The following is a 17,366-nucleotide window of genomic DNA, read 5'->3' as shown; positions in this document are numbered from 1 at the left end:
GCTTCACTACATCTGAATTGATTGGCTTCAGCCAGACTTCTCCGTCCATTTCTGCGAGTATGAAGGATCCTCCGGTTAGAACCCGATGAACCATATACGGACCTTGCCAATTGGGAGAGAATTTCCCTTTGGCTTCATCTTGATGCAAGAATATTTTCTTCAATACCAGCTGCCCCGGTGTAAACTTTCTTGCCTTGACTGATTTGTTGAAGGCTCTAGACATTCGGTTATGATAAAGTTAACCATGGCAAACTACATTCATTCTTTTCCCATCTATAAGAGCTAACTGCTCGTAGCGACTTTTTACCTATTCTGCGTCGTCAAGTTCTGCTTCCTGTATGATTCTTAAGGAGGGAATTTCTACCTCAGAAGGAATGACCGCTTCTATATCATAAACCAGCATATAAGGAGTTTCCCCAATTGATGTGCGAACTGTGGTACGGTATCCCAATAGAGCGAATGATAGCTTTTCGTGCCATTGCTTATGCTTTTCTATCATTTCCTTAGTATCTTCTTGATATTTTTGTTGGCCGCTTCTACAGCTCCATTCATCTGAGGTATGTAGGCTGTAGAGTTCTTGTGTTTGATCTTGAATGTTTCATACATTGCTTTCATCAGATCACTTGTTGAGATTGGAACCATTATCAGTAATGATTGACTCTGGGATGCCGAACCGACAAACGATACGGTCGCGAACAAAGTCTGCCATGACTTTCTTGGTCACTGCCTTATATGACGCTATTTCAACCCATTTGGTGAAATAATCAATTGCTACTAGAATGAACCTATGCCCGCTTGATGCGGCATGCTCGATATGTCCGATAACATCCATTCCCCAAGCGGCGAATGACCATGACGAGCTTGTTGCAGTAAGCTCATTTGGAGGCACTTTTATCATGTCTGCATGTATCTGACAACGATGGCACTTTTGGACATACTGGATGCAGTCTGTTTCCATAGTCATCCAAAAATATCCTGCCCAGAGTATCTTCTTTGCTAAGACAAAACCATTTATATGTGGACCTCAGGTCCCTGCATGGACCTCTTCTAACAGTTTAGATGCTTCCTTTGCGTCGACACACCTTAGTAGTCCTAAATCAAGAGTTCTCATATACAGGATTCCTCTGCTTTGAAAGAAGTAGTTAGATAACCTCCGAAGTGTGCGCTTCTGAGTAGCATTTGCAAGTTCTGGATACTCTCATATTGTTAAATACTCCTTGATGTCATAGAACCACGGTTTTTCGTCTGCTTCTTCCTCGACATGAGCGCAATAGGCTGGCCGATCATGAATTTTTACCGGAATAGGATCTATGAAGTTCTTATCTGGATGCTGAATCATAGATGATAAGGTAGCCAATGCGTCGGCAAACTCATTCTGGACTTTGGGAACATGCTGGAATTCCGTCTTTGTGAATCTCTTCCTCAACTCCCGTACATGGTGCAGATAAGGGAGTATCTTGGTGTTCTTGGTTGCCCATTCTTCTCGGACCTAATGTATGAGCAAGTCTGAATCTCCGATCACTAGTAACTCTTGAATGTTCATATCAATGGCCAGCTTGAGCCCTAAGATGCAGGCTTCGTATTCGGCCATGTTGTTGGTGCACGAGAACCTGAGTTTGGCAGATACCGGATAATGCTGGCCGATTTCCGATACTAGGACTGCTCCTATGCCAACTCCTTTGAAATTTGCTGCTCCATCAAAAAACATTCTCCAACCGTCATAGGATTCTGCAATATCTTCTCCTATGGAAGATATCTTTTCATCAAGAAAATATGTCTTTAGAGGCTCGTATTCTCCATCCACGGGATTTTCAGCAAGATGATCTGCCAATGCTTGTCCTTTGATTGCCTTCTGGGTTACGTAGACAATGTTGAATTCACTTAGCAGGATTTGCCACTTGACTAGCTTGCCAGTGGGCATGGGCTTCTGGAAGATATACTTCAGCGGATCCATTCTTGATATGAGATAAGTGGTATAGGCATAGAAATAATGCCTCAACTTCTAAGCTACCAAAGTCAAAGCACAACAAGTGCGCTCTAATAGAGAATACTGAGCCTCATACGGGGTGAACTTCTTGCTGAGGTAATAAATGGCTTGCTCTTTTCTCCCTGTTTCGTCATGTTTCCCTAGAACACAACCGAATGCTCTATCCAATACTGCAAGGTAGAGCAATAGCGGTCTACCCGGTTCGGGCGGAACCAGAACTGGCAGCGTTGATAGGTAATCCTTGATTCTGTCGAAGGCTCTCTGACAATCATCTGTCCATTTAGCAGCAGCATCTTTCTTCAATATCTTAAAGATTGGCTCATAAATGATAGTGGATTGATCTATGAACCGACTGATGTAATTGAGTCTCCCCAAGAAACTCATAACCTCTTTCTTGTTCTTTGGCGGTGTCAATTCTTAAATGGCCTTAACCTTTGATGGATCCAGTTCTATTCCTCGGCGGCTTACGATGAACCTAAGTAACTTTCCAGCAGGGGCCCCGAACGCACACTTGGCGGGATTCAGTTTTAGATTGTACATTCTCAGTCTGTTGAAGAATTTCCTCATATCTTCCCTATGGTCAATGGCTTTCTTAGATTTGATGATGACATCGTCTACATACACCTCGATCTCCTTGTGTATCATGTCATGGAAAATAGTAGTCATGGCCCTCATGTAGGTGGCCCCAGCATTCTTTAACCCAAACATCATCATCTTGTAATAATACATTCCCCACGGTGTAATGAAAGGCGTTTTCTCCGCGTCCTCCTCGTCGATCCATATCAAATGGTATCCAGCAAAACAATCAACAAATGACTGCAGCTCGTGCTTAGCGTAGTTGTCAATCATGATGTGTATGTTTGGCAAGAGGAAGTCATCTTTTCGACTGGCCCGGTTGAGATCCCGGTAATCAACACAAACTCTAACCTTCCCGTCCTTCTTCGGTACTGGCACGATGTTGGCTAACCATGTCGGATACTCTACTACCCTAAGAACCTTGGCTTTGACCTGCTTGGTAACTTCTTCCTTGATTTTCAAACTCATGTCAGGTTTGAACTTTCTGAGCTTCTGTTTTACCGGTGGACATGTCGGATCTATCGACAATTTGTGAGCCACAATAGATGTACTAAGACCGGTCATATCATCATATGACCAGGCGAATATGTCCTCATATTCCCTTAGGAATTTCGCGTACTCTTTCTTTTCTGATGGTGACAGATGAACACTGATGCGCGTTTCCTTGACATTTTCTGTATCCCCCAAGTTGACAACCTCAGTTTCGTCCAAGTTAGACTTAGGTCTATTCTCAAAATCCTCAACATCTTTAACGACCTCTTCTGGTATATCATCCTCTTCTGAGTCTATGTCCATTTGTTGCATTGTCTCGTTGCATGTCACAATCGTCGGTTCATCAAGATATGTAATAATAGTGCTGTGTAAATAAAGTAAATGATAGAAAAATAGTAAGAGCGATATTTATAAGAAATTGAAATGCTTTGATAAATTTCATAATTGTTTTGAACATTAGAGTTCTTTAAAGAAAATATGGAAAGAAAATCAACTAGCAAAAAAGTAAAAGGTAATGCATGGTGCTTTGTTCAGCCTTGCTACCCCGAAGCTCTCCGGGCTCTGGTGGTTCTGAAGGACCAATTATTTAGGCGTGCTTCTTGGCTCACAGCTTGTATGGAAGGGCCTTCCTCTCCTTCCTCCTCAAAAATGACACATCAGTCCATATTGTCATCCTCCAAAAACAAATTCCTTATTGCCGCCAACGCTTCCTCTTCTTCTGATCCATATATGACATCAGCTGGCTGGAAAGTCTGCTTTAGGTGAGGTATCGGATGCTCCAGTGGGTAGTAGGGACTGCGCCATAGTGGGGACCATTCATTAAACTCTTTCCAGGTGTATTCATATCCCAAGCCAAAAGTGGTACCATGTTTCTTCAGCTTGATGGGTTTGGCGATTCCTTGGAGGTTTTTGCCGAGTCCCTTGCCAGGCTCGTATCCACACCAATTCAGTATGCTTTCAATCTTATTGTCCCATCATTTATCATTGTCCATGGCGTTGACCCGCTCGACGTGGTGGTGGTTTCTTCACATATTTTCCTTCTTCCTCCTATTGCCGGGATGGTCTGGCGACTGTATATGGGATTTCTACCGTCGCCATGAATAATTACCTCTTGGTGATTCCATTCAAATTTCACTGCTTGATGTATGGTTGATGCTACAGTACCGACTGCATGAATCCAGGGCCGTCCCAATAGCAAGTTGTAAGATGTTCGGATGTCTATCACCTGAAAATCAACGTCGAACCAAGTCGGTCCCATTTGCAGACACAAACTGATTCCCCCAATAGTGGACCTTTGGGAACCATCAAAAGCTTTGACGTTGATGACCCCATCCTTGATCTCATGCATGCTCTTTCCCAATGTTCCGAGAGTCACCAATGGACAAATATTGAGGCTGGACCCTCCATCAATCAGAATCCTGGTGATGAAGTAATCTTCGCATTGCACAGTGATGTGCAATGCTTTATTGTGGCTTAGCCCTTCTGGTGGCAGCTCATCTTCGTGAAAAGTGATTTTATGACTCTCCAACACTTGTCCTACCATGTTCGCCATTTTTCCTCCAGTTATGTTACTGGGCACATATGCCTCGCTCAACACTTTCAATAAGGCGTTCTTATGTGCATCAGAGTTTTGCGACAGGGCTAAAATGGTGATCTGAGCTGGCGTCTTGTTCAACTGATCGATGACTGAGTACTCCTTTGCTTGTATCTTCCTCCAGAGGTCATCATGCCCATTTTCAGTGACGGTTGGTCATCCAGAGACTTGCTTACTGGATTTAGCTAGATGGTTTGGAGTATAAACCCTGCGGGTTCTGGTCATACCCTGTGCCGCAATTGCTTCTCCAGATTTGGTTTTCCCTTTCCTTCTCGCCTCGGCGGTGTAATCCCAAGGGATGGCCTTCGTATGGAACGGTTCTATGGCTGACATTGCTAAAAGAATAGGTACCCTTGTTTTGGGAGGTAACACAGTAACTTCAAATGGCACAGGTGCTTTCGGGGATCCAAACTCGACCTCAATTGGTCCGGGCGCCTTTGCAGAAGAAGGTGCTTCGAACTCAAGTGGTATAGACATGTTTACTTCATCGTCCCCGGAAGGCTGGATCTGGACAACAATTGGATTAAGTGTGGTTGTTGGTTTTTTTGGCTCGTTACCCTCAGCAATCAATCCAATCGATCCTTTGGGGTCCCAATCATCTTCTATTTCGATAACGTGAATGCCTCCACCCTTGTGGTCAGGCAGAGGGTTATTGTGAACATTAGGAGCATGTCCTTTGCCACGATGATCTTGTTATCAATTAAATCTTGGATTTTATCCTTTAGATAGCGGCATTCATCAATGGTATGCCCCTTCATGCCGGAATGGTATGCACATATTTTGTTCGGGTTGACCCAATGGGAAGGATTTTCTGGAGTTATGGCAGGGATAAGGGTGACATAACCAGCAGCTTTGAGCCTTTCATACAGCTGTTCGATTGGTTCGGCGATGGCGGTGTATTGTTTGGGAGGTCTACGGTCGAAGTTAGGTCGTGGTCTAGGGAAGTTTTGGTGGGTAGGAGGTGATTGATAGTGAGAGGGCTGAGCATTATAGGCTTGGTAGACGGGTGTGGGCTGGGAATATCTTGGTGAGGTAGGTTGATATGTGGGTGGTGGACATGATTGGTAAGTAGGCGGTGGAGCTTGGTAGGAAGGCGAGGGTGCTTGGTAATTCGGGGTAGGTTGATATGTGAGAGGCGATATTGGGTAGGTTTGGTATTTTATTGGGAATTTTGTTCTCTGTGCAACCATCAAGGCACTCACATCCCTTTTCTTGGATGCGCCACCAGACTGTAGAGCCTTGTTGGTGGCCTGAAATGCTTCAAAGTTAGTGACCATACCACTTTTAATGCCTTCCTCTATCCTTTCTCCTAGCTTGATAATGTCGGAGAATTTCTGGCCTTCAATCAGTATCAACCTCTCATAATATTGTGGGTCCTGAGCTCGAATGAAAAACCTGTTCATCTGTTCTTCTTCTAAGGCCGGCCTGACCTTAGCCTCCCCTGATCCCCAACAAGTAGCATACTCGCAGAATGTCTCTGTAGGTTTCTTCTTCAAATTCCGGATATAGAATACATCTAGCACATTCTCCGTATTGAATCTGAACCTGTCCATGAAATCGGATGCCATACCTACCCAATTCGTCCACTTCTTGGGGTCTTGGCTGATGTACCAAGATAGAGCATCCCCTTTCAGACTTCTCATAAAGAGCTTCATGCGAATCTTTTCATCCTTTCCTACCCCAAACAGCTTGTCGCAGTAGGTTCTCAAATGAATTCTGGGATCCCCTGTGCCATCAAACATCTCGAACTTGGGAGGTTTGTACCCCTCGGGCAGTTCGACATCTGGCTGAATACAAAGGTTCTCGTAATTCAGCCCCTCGATACCTTTGTTTCCTTCAACACCCTGGACTCGGCTAGTCATCTTCTTGAGTTCTGCGGCCAGGTTCCTGATAAGAGAGTCTTCATCATCAGACTCTGGTGTGCTTGAAATAGGTTGAGTATAGTGTGGTATGGTTTCCACATAGATGGGGGTGTTGTGGGGATGATCATTTGTAGAGTTTAGTGTTTCAGGAATGAGTAGTGGGGTGTTGTTTGAAGTGTGACATGTGTTGCAGTGTTGATGGGGAGCGGGTTGTTTCTGTGGTTTTAGGATGTTTTGTGGAGGTGCGGGATTTTGAGCATTGGGAAAGTTGACATCTGGGGTAGTGAGGGAAAATGATAAGTTTGCCAAGTTCCGAACTTGGTCCAGTTCTTCCTGAAATTTCAATAACTTATGTTCAAGCTACGCGACACTTTCTTTGAAAACCTGAATACCCTGAGGAACCTCTACCCTTTCGGCCGAGTTGTTCAAATCTTCTATTTTCCTTCTGTTCTTGTTTCTGATAGGACTCAGAGGAGGAGGAGGTGGAGGGCCCTTGGATCTTGTGGAGTAGGATGATGATGCCAGAGTGCACGAACTAACCTTTTGGGGAGGGGAATAAAACAAAAGTAAAAACAAAACAAGGTAACAAGTTGGTGTGGATTATGAGAAGAAAATGTCATAACGATTTAAGCACATAGTGCAATAATATAAATCGTGTCCTAATTTTGGTGCCTCGTTGTGCCCGAGGTAGGCCTAACGACAAATAGTTTGGAGAACTTATAATGCTAAATGCCTCATTTTAATGATAAAAATAAGATAAATCCCAAAACGACACTAAAATTGCAGAAAATAAAATGTCACTAATGGCCATTGACCTTATTACATTTTAAAGGAAAAGAAAAGACTCTAACTACTTGGTCCCAGAAGGACCTTCCCCATAATTGGCATCTTTAACTCCATCGAACAGCTTCACCAGCTCACGTAGTCCCAACAGCAAGTAGGCTCTAGCCAAGTGTCCTCCTTCGTTTCCCTCAGCATTCTGGCAGTTTTCGCTCTTCTGGATGAAATTCCTTTCCAATCCACCAAACCCCGCTCCAAATACCCCAGTCGTTTATTGGCGCTGACAACCATATATTTCCATTCTTCAATCAACTTTTGATGTGCTTCTTGAATTTCCCGATGTTCACTTTCGCACTCTCGAATCCTCTTGCGCAATTGGTTATACTTAACCTGTACTTTAGCCTTTTCATCGATGATCCTGTGACCTCGAACAAACTCGGGTTGTCCTAACACACTATGATCGTCTTCCAACCAACTTGGATAGTATGGGGTATAACCAGTATGATACCTATCTGGTTCTATGGAATCTTTTCTCAGGATGATTTTGTAGTGCCACATGTGCTGAGCCTGGCACTTGTGAGGGCTATCGTCATCTTGAAAGTCAGCCTTGAAGTGACTCATCTTGTCGACCCTTGGTATAACCTGCTTTCTCATTGCCTGCCTCATGACTCGGAGAGGGACATAAGGATAAGTTACCCTTAGACCGATGAGTATAAGAAATGATGCATCCCGAGATCGGACAATGAACTCTTCAGTAGGGAACCACTCGAACATCCACCGCACTTGGTCTTCCTTCAGATTTTCAAACAACTCTACCCACCCTTTAGCATCTTCTGGTTGAACAAACATGTTAGGCATATAGTTCATTCGCCTTGGCTGATGGAAGGCGATATGATCATCCCAGTCTCTGCGCAAAATCTCTTGCCGATATTTACCCTTTTGGAGGTGCTCCATGAGCCAAAGTTGGAGTAGTAAGTTACAACCCTCAAAGTGATTGGCCCCTTGTTGACAGTTTTTCAAGGCTCGGTATATCTCTGCGACAATCATTGGTACTATGCTGAAAGGCTGCCCGCCAATACCTTCCATTAGAGTCTTGGTGACCATGGCTAGTCTGGTATGGATCCTAGCCTTCTTCATAGGAAATACTATCATCCCCAAAAAACAGAACATAAAGACGAAGACTCTTATGTGGATATGCCCCAATGAGGTGAGGGCAAATTCATCTGGGTAAGTGCGATAGGACTTGCTATGGTCGTACCTCTCGTACAGATAGTCGAAAGGAATGTAAGAGTCCTTCAAACAGGTCAAGTCTGGGTTTTTATTTAGTCCCGTCATCTTGAGGAAACCCCTACCCTTGCGATTTTCTGGCATAAGCAAACCCGGAGTCTCCCAAGGAATACCAGCTAACCCTCCTATTTCCTCGAGCAGAGGTGTCATTTCAAGGTTCCCGAAGCAAAACATAGATCTGTCGCTATCCTAGAATAAAGTTGCAGCCTCTATGATTTTGTTGTCGGGTTGGATTTCCAAAAGAGAAGGCAAATTTCCCAAATATTTGCGGACGAGAATCTGATCACTAGAGTGAAGGTCTTCCCACCAGCTTAGCAACCTTGAGTGAATGTTGGTTACCATGCCGAATCTAGGGACTTCGTGCCTCATTTTCTGCAAAACAAAGTGTTAGGCCCTTATCCCCCGCTAGACTCGACTATTTAAATCAATAATTAGCATAAGAAGTATTTAGTTCTCCAAATAAATGCATAGACGTGGTAGTGTCCGTTTGGGTTCCAAGGAAACACAGTGGACTTTGGACAGGGCTATCTTAAAGAGTCATTACGTGGACAACATAACTAACTCGACTAGGTTTGACCATGATGCATGCACAGTTAAACAGAGTAAGGTTTCTATGGGGTATTAGACTGGTACCCGTGAGCAGACAACTCAAGAGGGAAAGGCACAGAACCGTCGACTGCACCGCTGATCGACTGGTTTTACCGCAAATATGCCTTTGCCAAATTTAGGGGGTGATGATATCGGAAGAGCGCAACCACTCATTATAAGTGTTGCTATGATATTTTGTTTGGCACGAGTGGAATATGATGTTGAATATGCAATTACAAGAATGAAACAAGTTGTCACGTATTTGCGCGTTCATAAAGTAATGATCACAATAATTGCTCATAATTACAATAGTATTGAAGGAAAGCGGTAAAAGAAAGCATTAAAGAAAAAGAAACAAAAACCAAGTCAGTTTCGTAGAAGAAAAGATAAAGACATTAAATAAAGGCAAATAAAAGCAATAAAGTCACAAATAACACGAAATGATAAAAGCCTAAAGAAATCCCCAGCAGAGTCGCCATGCTGTCGATGCCCCATTTTTCTCGCGAAATCGGGTTTATGACATTTGGGAGGACAACTCGTTCCCTTTGGGAATTGGGTTTGCATTTGAAGAGTCGCCACCTAATGATTAAGTGCATTAGGACACTATAAAGGATTTGAGTTTGAAGAACCAGAGTTTGGGTAAAGACTAGAAATTATCTCGAGGGGAAGGTGTTAGGCACCCCTCAAGATCCACTAGTGTGGTTCCCGGCCATGTCATATTGTGACTTCACATAATCAAGTAGGTAATTAAGGGCTCAAATAGAAAGGGTTCACATACAACATTGCGAATAAATCGAAGCTTGAGAAAGGTAAAGAGGTAGAAATTTATAAAAGACTTGAATAGTTTTACAAGAAAAGCAAATAAAGGGGGAGAGGTCCTAGGTTTATAATTAATATGGATCACATCAATGCAATATCCAGCAATCACTCCTCAGAAGAGGGGTCGCACATGATATTAGCGCACCGGTCATCATATCCATATCTACCCTTCCCACCCCGTGAAGGCATTAAAGCGCGGAATGGTATCGTTACTTATTGCATGCTATTACCTGCTCCAATCCTATCAGTCTCGGAGGCATTGAGACTACTAATCCTAAAGGGGAGGGAGTTGGGGCTTTTCATAATTTTAAAAGGATAAAAAAGCTAAACGACAGGCAATAACAAATAACATCTAAAAGGGAGCAAATAGCAGTTAAGGCTCAAGTAGGCCTCCTCATTCAAAGTAGCAAATTGTTTAGCATGACTTGCAAATACTGATTGGGTCTTTAATTAAGCAAAGTGTAGGACAGACTGATTTATCACATATTTTCCAGATGAGGAAATTAGCCCTGACTAGATGTAGTTATCAAAACTGATACAGTTAATCAATTACCTACCAGCTTGCCTAGGTGAAACTTATAGACAGGATATCTAATAATGCAAAGTATACCGATTTTAAGGAAAAACTTTACTGATTTTAGTAAAAGAGATCTGCAGATTTTAAGATGGGTTTTAGATTCAAAACGAGGCTGATTTAATTAATTGATCCTATAGGCATGGTTTCTAAGTGTCATTGATTTTAACAGTTGCAATAATCCTATAGACATGATCTCTAAATTAATTGGTTATTATTAAGCCTAAAGTTGGTTGCCTAGTGGCGTATACATGCAGAAATACTGAAAGACCTATAGGCATGCAGAAACACTGAAAGACCTATAGGCATGCTTTCTAGATGCTGAAATGCAGAATTGTAAAAGGTCCTATAGGCAAATTTTCTAAATGCAAAAATGCAGAGGTTATGCAGTCATATAGGCAGGTTTTCTATATAAAATATATGCAGAATCTAAAACATGATTTTTTATGATAAATGCAGGATCTAAGGCAGGATCTCTATATGACAAGTATTGGAGAATGCAGAACTTGACATAATTTGCAGAAAGTAATACCTAATGAGCATGATATCTACCCTTGTGCATACAATAAGCAACCCTCCCCCCATTTTTACTATATACCCCATAGTTATTACAAATTATTACAACTTGAATGAATCAGAAAGAGGGAGAAAGTGAAAATTACATCAGAACATTCCAACTACATCTAATCAGCCTAATTCCGACTGAAAGTCCAATAATATGAGATAAACCAACTTCGAGGATCAGATTTCCAAAAGACTTCCTCATATTTGGGGTGTGTAAGAGTTCCCAAGAGCCTCAAAGGGACTCAGGGCAGTGCTTACACCCCAAACATATTTCAGAATCAAGAACATAGTGCAGTGTGGAAATGCCAGCTCTCAGATGTCCAAATTCAGAGGGAACTCAAGGTCCCAAAGCAAGGCTCAAAAGAGAGGGGCAGAACTTAAGATTCTAGGAATAGGTGTAAGTGCACAAGGGGAAGGGAATTAGAGAGAGACAGGGCAAACTAGTGGTCATGCCCAACAATTGGGATGCTAGCACACCCCTGAGCAGCCTGCTAGTCAAGCATTGTGAGTTAGAATCCATTGTGGATTAAGCCAAGGCTTGGACAGTAATTAGGATACTGTCAGGCCAAGAACTTAACTCAGCACATACAAGGGAATATGGGTAGAGGATTCATAACAGAAACAGAAGCAAAGAAAGGAGATATGAAGCACAAATTACAGCATATAAGCAATAAAGTAAACAAGAAGCTTGAAGCTGTGAAGTAAACACATAGGGGGTGAGGCAGAATATTTAAACAAAGGACATACCAGTTTTAAAGAAAATAAGTAAGCAAAAGTAGCCTTGAAAAAGCCAAATTGCAGACAGCAGTTCCAAAAATCTCAAGCAAAGCAGGATCAGAAAAACGGTATTGCAAGAAAGAGTGAGTTCAGTGTGTGAGTTGGTGTATTTTCGTGTGTTTATGATTTTTGAGAATTGATTGATGATAGAAATATGGAGGACTAGGTCCTTATATAGTTTTTGAAAGCAAGTAAGGCAGGCAAAGAGTGCACAAACATATAAACCAATCAATTAGTATCAATTAAAACAACTAGACTCCTTTAATTAAGGGGTCTAGGTCAAATGGCTAATCAAGATGGAATAAAGAGGAAAATATTAGTTTACTAAGGCTTGATTAAGGTAAGAAAACCATATAGTGCACAAATAAGGTCAAGTACATAGTTGATAATTAAGTAAAGATGGAATAGTAGTGTTCTTTATAAAGTAAAAATAAGGTATCAGTTTGAAAATCAGTCAAAAGGATCCCGTATCCAATTGTAATCACAAAGAACCTCAGGTAAATAAGGAAAAAATAATTCAAACGTTGGTACAGAATCACAGAAGCGATACACAAGATCAAGTATTTAAGGAAAACATCACAAGCCTATGATTTTACACGCAAAAGGATCAAAATAAACAGCTAGTAGGGTAAAAGGGATTTAATCGAAAGAAATCAGTGATGAATCACTAACATGATTAAAGGGATTTGAAAATCAATTCTGGGTGAAATCTTTGAAAGGGAAGTTTTTCCTCATATATAAAGCATACAGTTCAAACAAAAGAAAAGCTTAACAATGAAAATTTTAGAATCACAGGCAAGTAGGATTCCGAATTCAGTTCCAGGCTCACAACGAGTCTGGAAACCTAGGGTTCCAAAGTGAAACCCTAGTGCCATCTACTCGAAGGGAAACCCCCAAATTTTAGGGTTTCAAATGGAAACAGAGGTGAGAAGTCGTTCAAAGTCATTGAGAGAGGCAGACATACACAAATAGAAGCAAGAGAAACTACGAGTTTTAAGACAAAAGGTAGGCAAGAACATGCTGAGTAGGAATATCAACGAAACTTAGTAAAGTGAAACAAAATCAAAGCACGAACTTAAACATACATAGCAAAGAGTGAGAAGCAATGACCTAAGTTAGCACGTGAACAAAGAACAGAAAAGAATCTTGCAAAATTAGTAAAGAAATAAGAACAATCTTGAACATAATAAGAAATAACCAAGCGAGCATAAACACACATAGGAGAGAGCAAAAGAGTTAGAAAACCTTTAAAGAAGTTTTTCCAGAAACCCCAAAATTGGATTCAAACAAATTTTGAAAAGAAAATTTGGGGAAAAGCCCTAAAACGTCTATTAAAGACCCAACACGTCACAGCTCTGAGAGAAATAGACGAGTACAGAACCTTAGAAGACTTAAAAATGGCAGAGAAGACCCTAGGATGAGAAAGTCTTGAGGAAAGTCGGATCATGAGTCGGAGAGACTCATATTGCTTCGAACATGCCGGAAAATGGCCGGAGAGGCCATGGATCTTGCAGATCTGAGACAGATCTAAAGGAGACCATGGAAGTCAGGCCTCCAATCTTCGAGTAACTTAAGTTAGTGGTGAGGGAGAGTGAGCACAGGCCACCTATGGCCAGGGTTGCCATGGATTTCGGTGGGAATGAGACAAAGATCGATGGAATAGGGTTAGGGTTTCGGAGGGCTAGAGAGGTTTTGGGAGATGAAGGGAGTTTGGAGGCGGCTGTCTTTGGGTAAATGAACTAGGGTTAGGGGGTTAGGGATTAAAAAAGGAAAGGATAGGTTATGGCCGTTGATCAAAAATGATCAACGGCCAGGATTTAAAAGAAAAATCGGATGGGTTTAGCAATTGGGTCAAGGGGTCGGGTAAAAAAATGAAATTGGGTCGTTTAATTGGGTGGCATTGGGGTTTAATTTTGGGCTAGAATTGAAATTACAGTGGCTATGTGTTAAATAACCAATTTCTCCTTTTTTTAATTTATATAGAATAGTTAAAATGATTTTAAAAACAAATTAAAAGTGCTGAACTAATTAATAATATAAAAAATTAATCTAAAAATACTGGGAATGATTTTATAATTGCAAAACGCTATTAATCGTAATATAGGCTATAATTGCAATTTTATGCAATTTAGCTTTAAAAATATCAAATAAATTTGTAAAAATATGCAAAAATCATATTAATTATATTTTGGTGTAAATATAAGGATGGAAATAAATTATTCACCAAAATAATAATTTTGGAAATAAATATTGGATTTTGTATTGTTAAAATAGATAATAAATTGATTTTAAGAATCTTAAAAAAATTGGGGAAAAAATACCAAAACTCTTGGGTATTCTTATATATGTATACACATGCTATCTTGAAAGCATTTTGAGTGTAAAAAATACATAGGGAAAAATTGGGTATCAACAGCTGCCCCTCTTTACCTGAAAAGGATGAAAGAGTTGTCGGGTAAAGATATGATGGCCAATTCTGACCGAAGGAAACGATTTGAAAGGTCTTGACTGAGCCCTGGTTCCTGAGCTGCTTACATATCCCTGGTTTTACAGGAATTATGTCATATGTAGTTCAGGATCCATCAGCGGAATATGCCGATGGGGATTTTACAATAACGGACGAGATATTCGGGTTGAGAAGGATGGTTGAAGTCTGATGGGCTGCGGGAACTGGAGCGGGATCGCTCCTACTGAGACGGCCATTGATAACCGGCGTACCTGCAAGTGAGCAATACAAACATATATTGTGCATAAATTTAAACGTGATGCAAGTTCCCATTGGACCATGAATGCTGCCTTTGGACGGTTAGGATCACGTCCTCAGACCATGACGTCCTGAGCCATGAAGCGTACGATAAAGGATTTGCAGGCTATGAAATGACATTCTCGGGCTATGGGGATGATGCCTCCGAACCATAATGCCTTTGAATAATGATATGCAAAAGGTAAAATGAGGTCCTCAGGCCATGGCACGGCGTTCTCGGGCTATGAAAATGGTGCCTCCGAACAGTGGCGCCTTTGGAAAATTTAGCAATCTTTCAGCCCATGAAATTCAGAATGTGGCGATCTTTCAGCCGATGCAAGATTTAAATAAAAGGCGGCGATCTTTCAGCCGATGCAAAATGTAAATAAAAGGTGGCATTATTTCAGTCGTGCAAGAAAGATAAAATGGCGATATTTTAGCCGGTGCACGGTTTGAATAAAGGTGGCGATATTTCAACCATGCAATATAAGGTGGCGATATTTCAGCCATGCAAGATGGAGACAGAGCTTAGTCTCGGAAAGCAGAAAGGTAGCCTTATGCAATGTAGAGAAATGTAGATGGAGACAATGCTTAGTCTCGGAACGCAGAAAGGTAACCTTATGCAATGCAAGAAATGCAGATAGAGACAATACTTAGTCTCTTGGAAGGCAGAAAGGTAGCCTTATGCAATGCAAGAAATGCAGATGGAGACAATGCTTAGTCTCGGAAGGCAGAAAGGTAGCCTTATACAATACAAGAAATGCAGATAGAGACAATGCTTAGTCTCGAAAGGCAGAAAGGTAGCCTAATGCAATGCAGAAAATAAAAGGCGAATAGTAATGAAATCTCTTAGCTGACAGGTGACAGCTGATAGCTGATTGCTATATTGCGGCTGCAGGGGATGTCGCGTACGGATAGCAATTGTAAATATGTGATGATTTTGAGAGCTGTATTCCTAAAAAAGTATGAGTGTGTAATCGTATATGATGATTTTATGTCTTGGGTGCCTGCATCCAAAGAAAAAATCGTGAGTTTTATAAAAGAGGGGAAGGTTAGTTCGTATGCCCATGGACTTTGCTCGTCATGCTTGGCGTTGTGTATCATTGGGGTAGCATCGCTAAACAAAGCAATTTGATAGTAGACATGCATGATTTAGTAAAAATGTAATATGAATACATAGTTGAAAATAGTTCTCTTTAGATGAACCGATGACTGCGATGCGGTTCAAGACATTGCAACCTCTCTCGCTCCGGAATTTTGAGGGTCCTCCTCAAAATTCTGCCCCAGTTTACTGGGATGGTGCTTCTGACGGCTGCGTGCAATGACTGGCTGAAAATCAACTTCAGAATTTTAAAGGTCCTCCTCAAAATTCTGCCCCGGTTTCCAATGGCGGGGGAAATGAAAATTTCATTGATTTGTGACCGAACCCATAGGGCTGCCTACGTATCCCCTCTTAAACAAGAATAAGGTCAAGCGTAGTTCAAATTACATCATAAAGAAATCATAAATGGATACACAGAGTATCGCTTCACTACATCTGAATTGATTGGCTTCAGCCAGACTTCTCCGTCCATTTCTGCGAGTATGAAGGATCCTCCGGTTAGAACCCGATGAACCATATACGGACCTTGCCAATTGGGAGAGAATTTCCCTTTGGCTTCATCTTGATGCAAGAATATTTTCTTCAATACCAGCTGCCCCGGTGTAAACTTTCTTGCCTTGACTGATTTGTTGAAGGCTCTAGACATTCGGTTATGATAAAGTTAACCATGGCAAACTACATTCATTCTTTTCCCATCTATAAGAGCTAACTGCTCGTAGCGACTTTTTACCTATTCTGCGTCGTCAAGTTCTGCTTCCTGTATGATTCTTAAGGAGGGAATTTCTACCTCAGAAGGAATGACCGCTTCTATATCATAAACCAGCATATAAGGAGTTGCCCCAATTGATGTGCGAACTGTGGTACGGTATCCCAATAGAGCGAATGATAGCTTTTCGTGCCATTGCTTATGCTTTTCTATCATTTCCTTAGTATCTTCTTGATATTTTTGTTGGCCGCTTCTACAGCTCCATTCATCTGAGGTATGTAGGCTGTAGAGTTCTTGTGTTTGATCTTGAATGTTTCATACATTGCTTTCATCAGATCACTTGTTGAGATTGGAACCATTATCAGTAATGATTGACTCTGGGATGCCGAACCGACAAACGATACGGTCGCGAACAAAGTCTGCCATGACTTTCTTGGTCACTGCCTTATATGACGCTATTTCAACCCATTTGGTGAAATAATCAATTGCTACTAGAATGAACCTATGCCCGCTTGATGCGGCATGCTCGATATGTCCGATAACATCCATTCCCCAAGCGGCGAATGACCATGACGAGCTTGTTGCAGTAAGCTCATTTGGAGGCACTTTTATCATGTCTGCATGTATCTGACAACGATGGCACTTTTGGACATACTGGATGCAGTCTGTTTCCATAGTCATCCAAAAATATCCTGCCCAGAGTATCTTCTTTGCTAAGACAAAACCATTTATATGTGGACCTCAGGTCCCTGCATGGACCTCTTCTAACAGTTTAGATGCTTCCTTTGCGTCGACACACCTTAGTAGTCCTAAATCAAGAGTTCTCATATACAGGATTCCTCTGCTTTGAAAGAAGTAGTTAGATAACCTCCGAAGTGTGCGCTTCTGAGTAGCATTTGCAAGTTCTGGATACTC

At 41.6% G+C, this 17,366-nt stretch overlaps 1 protein-coding gene across 1 annotated transcript; it reads right to left on the bottom strand.

The window, feature by feature from the left end:
• Positions 1-1,198: 1,198 nt before the first annotated feature.
• Positions 1,199-2,653, bottom strand: LOC138876249 (uncharacterized). The gene is made up of 4 exons (XM_070155155.1): positions 2,420-2,653; positions 2,201-2,293; positions 1,676-1,849; positions 1,199-1,489 (listed from the first exon to the last, which is right to left on the bottom strand). The coding sequence occupies exons 1-4, from the start codon at positions 2,651-2,653 to the stop codon at positions 1,199-1,201; spliced, it is 792 nt and encodes a 263-aa protein (XP_070011256.1).
• Positions 2,654-17,366: the final 14,713 nt, after the last annotated feature.

This window comes from Nicotiana sylvestris, chromosome 1 (assembly GCF_000393655.2).
Source record: "Nicotiana sylvestris chromosome 1, ASM39365v2, whole genome shotgun sequence".
Taxonomy (NCBI): domain Eukaryota; kingdom Viridiplantae; phylum Streptophyta; class Magnoliopsida; order Solanales; family Solanaceae; genus Nicotiana; species Nicotiana sylvestris.
The sequence above is the reverse complement of the archived record's forward strand: the minus strand, read 5'-3'. Positions and strand labels throughout refer to the sequence as shown.